Raw genomic sequence first — 4,243 nt, 5'->3', positions numbered from 1 at the left:
TTTAATTATGTGAGAAATAAAGACCAAAGTCAAACTTGGATGAAGCTAAAATTTCCATACATTACTAAATTTTTTTTACTGTTTCATATTTTATGTAGATTTGATCATATATCAGAAGATTGATTGTTGAACATAAAAACAACATGTGTTTGATAAAACTCCTTGGTTTGAAACCAGTGTTTATGTCCTGGAGGTCTGTGTTCTGTTTTGAAATTCAACATTCTCAGTGGAGATGAAGAATCTCTCAGTGGTGACTCAGTTCATCCTGTTAGGCATCCCGCACACAGAGGGTCTGGAGACCATGCTCTTGGTCCTGTTTTTGGCCTTTTACATCTTCACTCTTACAGGAAACTTGCTAATCTTACTGACAATTGTCTCCTCCACGCGGCTTCACACTCCCATGTATTTCTTCCTGTGCAAGTTATCTGTGTGCGACATATTTTTCCCTTCTGTGAGTTCTCCCAAGATGCTCCTCTACCTCTCAGGAAACAGCCGAGCCATCTCCTATGGAGGCTGTGTGTCCCAGCTCTTCTTCTACCATTTCCTGGGCTGTACTGAGTGTTTCCTATACACAGTGATGGCCTATGACCGCTTTGTGGCCGTTTGTCACCCTCTACGGTATTCCATAATCATGAGTCACAGAGTATGTGCCATCCTGGCAATAGGGACATCATTTTTTGGCTGCATTCAGGCCACCTTTCTAACCACTCTCACTTTCCAGTTGCCCTACTGTGGTCCCAATGAGGTGGACTATTACTTCTGTGATATTCCTGTGATGCTGAAGCTGGCTTGTGCAGACACTTCAACTCTGGAGATGGTGGGGCTCATCAGTGTGGGCCTCATGCCTCTCAGCTGCTTTCTCCTCATCCTCGCCTCATACAGCTTCATCATCTGCTCCATCCTGAAGATCCGCTCTGCTGAGGGCAGACGTAAAGCCTTCTCCACCTGCAGTGCCCACCTCACTGCCGTCCTCCTTGCCTTTATGCCAGTGGTCCTCATCTACCTGCAGCCCACCCCCAACCCTGGGCTTAATGCCGCTGTACAGGTCCTGAACAACATGATCACTCCCATGCTGAATCCTTTGATATATAGCCTGAGAAATAAGGACGTAAAGTGCTCTCTGAAGAAAGCATTACTGCAAGCAACCATTCTTTCTAAGAAGTGAGAGAAAGGATCAGATGCTAGCAACTTAATATTGTTTCTTCAAACCCCTTTGTGTATGTATGTCTGTGTGTGTGTGTCTGTGTGTTTTATAGAGAGTGCAGATATTGCCACTTCATCATTTAAGAACAAAACAGCTAAAACTTGAATACTGAGGAAAATTCCTCAAGGTGAACTAATAAATTAGTTTACCAGGAAGGATCATCTCATTCCACTTAGCAAAAGAGCTTGAGTTTTCTTTTCCTTTTTCTGCCTTTTATGGTGATTGCTCCTTCATCATTCTTATTTCTCTACTGTTTCCTCATTGTGGTGATTTGCCAATTATACCTCTAAATGTCTATACTGAATAAGCTTTCATTTCAAGGCCAGGGACTTGTGAAAAAAAACTGGGTTTCAGGCAGGAGGTTTTGTGAGCCATCCTGTGATTTATCAAAAATTACTGAGTCGTGTATTGGAAATCTTACTTCTGGATGGGACTTAATCATGTCTTTTATTGATGATATGTAGTAATAGTGTGCTGTGTCACTTATGAAACATTTCTGTTGATCTTATAACAAGCCTGGTAAAAGAGGAGACAGAAAGATCGTGAATGGGAGGCTGATTCTGTTGGTTTTCATTTATAGAAAATTTGAATTTGGCTTTGGAATCCTCACCCACTGGAAGTCCATGTGAAGTCCAAACTGTAGTTGATTTATGGTTTATGATAATTGCTTACACAGGGTGTGGCTTTTGTGCCCTTTCTGTTACTTTCCTTTCGTCCTGATTGTGTCAGTGATGAATAGGCAGAGTCCTTGTCTTTATTTACAAGTTTCTTGTGTGTGTGTGTGTGTGTGTGTGTGTGTGTGTGTATGTGTCTGGGTCTCTGTGTTTGTGCATACACTCTTGCAGTAGTTGGCTGCCTGTAGAGGCTAGAGGACACTGTCAGATTCCTTATCACTGGACTTACAGGTGCTTTTGTGCTGCCTGAAGTATGTGGTGAGTTCTGAACTCCAGTTCTCATGATAGAGCCGCAAGTGTTCTTTACAACTGAGCCATCTCTACAGCCCATCAAAAAATACTTTTATTTACAATGTTTTTCTCTAAAGAGTATTTAGTAAGCAGAAGCAGCAGCATAGAAGTAATTTTTTTTTCAAAATTTTCAATCAACAAATAAGCATTTATGGAAGACTCCATCACTAGGCCCCAGTGTAGGATAGTGAAAATGGGAAGCAGATCACCAAGAGCTAAGGGAACTAGGACTGATCCTCACTGGATGCTGGAGATGGCAAGGTACTCTGTCCCAATGTCATTTTATCTTATTCACTTTGCATTGGCCCCAAAGGAAAATGGGCTATGCCTGTAAGAACTGTACCTAAAGAAAACTTGAAATCGCCATGTACAAAGAACACAGTATATTTTGCAATGAGAAAGGGTAATTAGGTTTTCTGCTCCTCTGTTACAACATTGAGCATTATTTTATTCCCTCAGTAACTTGGATTCAGTAAGATGTTATCCTTTAAAACTGTTAATGAGGGGCTGGAGAGATGATCCAAAGGTGATGAACACTGGCTGTTCTTGGAGAGGACCTGGGTTCTAGTCCAGCACCAGCACGGCAATTAACAACCATCCATAACTCCAGTTTCAAGGGATCTGTCATTCTCTTCTGACCTCTGTGGGCATTACGTGACATAAGTGAACTTGCATACATGCAGGCAATACACTCATACATATAAAATTAAAATAAGAAATAAAATAAATATAAATAAATAAAAAATAAAAATTTGAATGATGAAAAAGCAAAATGTTCATTCAATTTATTGACTATCTTTTACGTCTTTCTAGATATTCTTTGGAATATACCTGCATGTCTCAGAATTTAATGTGCTAAAATCACAGACACAGAGACAGCCATACTGTTACTATCAAAAATTTCTCATCGATGCTCACTCACTTCATCATGCTTTTTAACTCATTTTGCTACATGTGTGTATCTCTGACATTCAACACTAATGACAATTTGTCACTAATTTCTCGGTAGATGTCATTTCCTGACTACAGCATGATCATAGCCATGCGGGCTTTTTCTATCCTATTTATTATTGAAGAGACATAACATAACATAGTATGACCTAAAATATGAATATGAGTTTTTCTATTTACACCATTATCTTTTCCGTTAAACAAAATGATGATTCCACATCACCCACGTTCTTTTACATATATTGCATCCCTTTCTTTTTTAAGTTTTTTACCTAAAAAACCTTTTTTAAAAGATGTATTACTTTTATTTTATGTGTATGAGTGTATTGCCTGTATGTATGTAAGCGCACCCTGTCATGCAGTGCCTACAGAGGTCAGAAGAAGGCACTGGATCCCCTGGAACTAGAGTTACAGACAGTTGTAAACAGCCATGTGGATGCTGGGAACCAAACCTGAGTCCTCTGCAAGAGCAGCCAGTGCTCTTAACCAACCACTGAGCCATCTCTCCAGACCCCACATATTTCTCTTTTTTGATGTAGGTGTTCATATTCTTTCTTTTGCATAAGAATTTCATCAGACTAGACTCCTTACATTGATCATCATGTTATACTAATCACTGTTTGCCGTCTTACCCAATTATATAGAGATGGACATCTCTATTTCTATATGTCTTCTTAGAAAAACACTTGTTTTCTGTTAGTTCAAGTTTAACATTTTTCTCCATTTATTTTTTTTACAGGGTCTCCATATAGCCCTATCTGGCCTAGGGTTCACTATTTAGATCGGGAATGCTGCAGAGAACCTCCTACCTCTGCCTGCTGATTACTAGGACTAAATTCATGTGCCACCATTCCTGGCTGTTGGACAACAATCGGAAACTCATCAGTTCTCACTGTCATTATCCAGCTCCCAGATGAAATCTCTTAAGTTGTATGTGACTACAATTGTCTAAAACCCTTGTTTTAAATGTATTGATTATTTAACCTCACACATATGCCCCTTTCTAAAACTGCCAGATGTATTTAACATGCTTTGTTAAATGAGACATGTTAATCTCTAAAAAATAACTTACAAAATCAAATAATAACATAAATATTATGTCAGATACTGTTCTGTGGGAAAT

The 4,243-nt window shown here is 39.3% G+C and overlaps 1 protein-coding gene across 1 annotated transcript; it reads left to right on the top strand.

Annotated features, from left to right (window-relative positions):
• Nucleotides 1-229: 229 nt before the first annotated feature.
• LOC103740368 (olfactory receptor 149-like) lies at nt 230-1,165 on the top strand. Its single transcript, XM_008840948.2, has one exon. The coding sequence runs from the start codon at nt 233-235 to the stop codon at nt 1,163-1,165; it is 933 nt and encodes a 310-aa protein (XP_008839170.1). The 5' UTR covers nt 230-232.
• The last annotated feature ends 3,078 nt before the right edge of the window (nt 1,166-4,243 follow it).

Source organism: Nannospalax galili, unplaced genomic scaffold, assembly GCF_000622305.1.
Source record: "Nannospalax galili isolate Female #2095 unplaced genomic scaffold, S.galili_v1.0 scaffold881, whole genome shotgun sequence".
Lineage (NCBI taxonomy): Eukaryota > Metazoa > Chordata > Mammalia > Rodentia > Spalacidae > Nannospalax > Nannospalax galili.
This window is presented reverse-complemented; position numbering and strand designations above follow the sequence as displayed.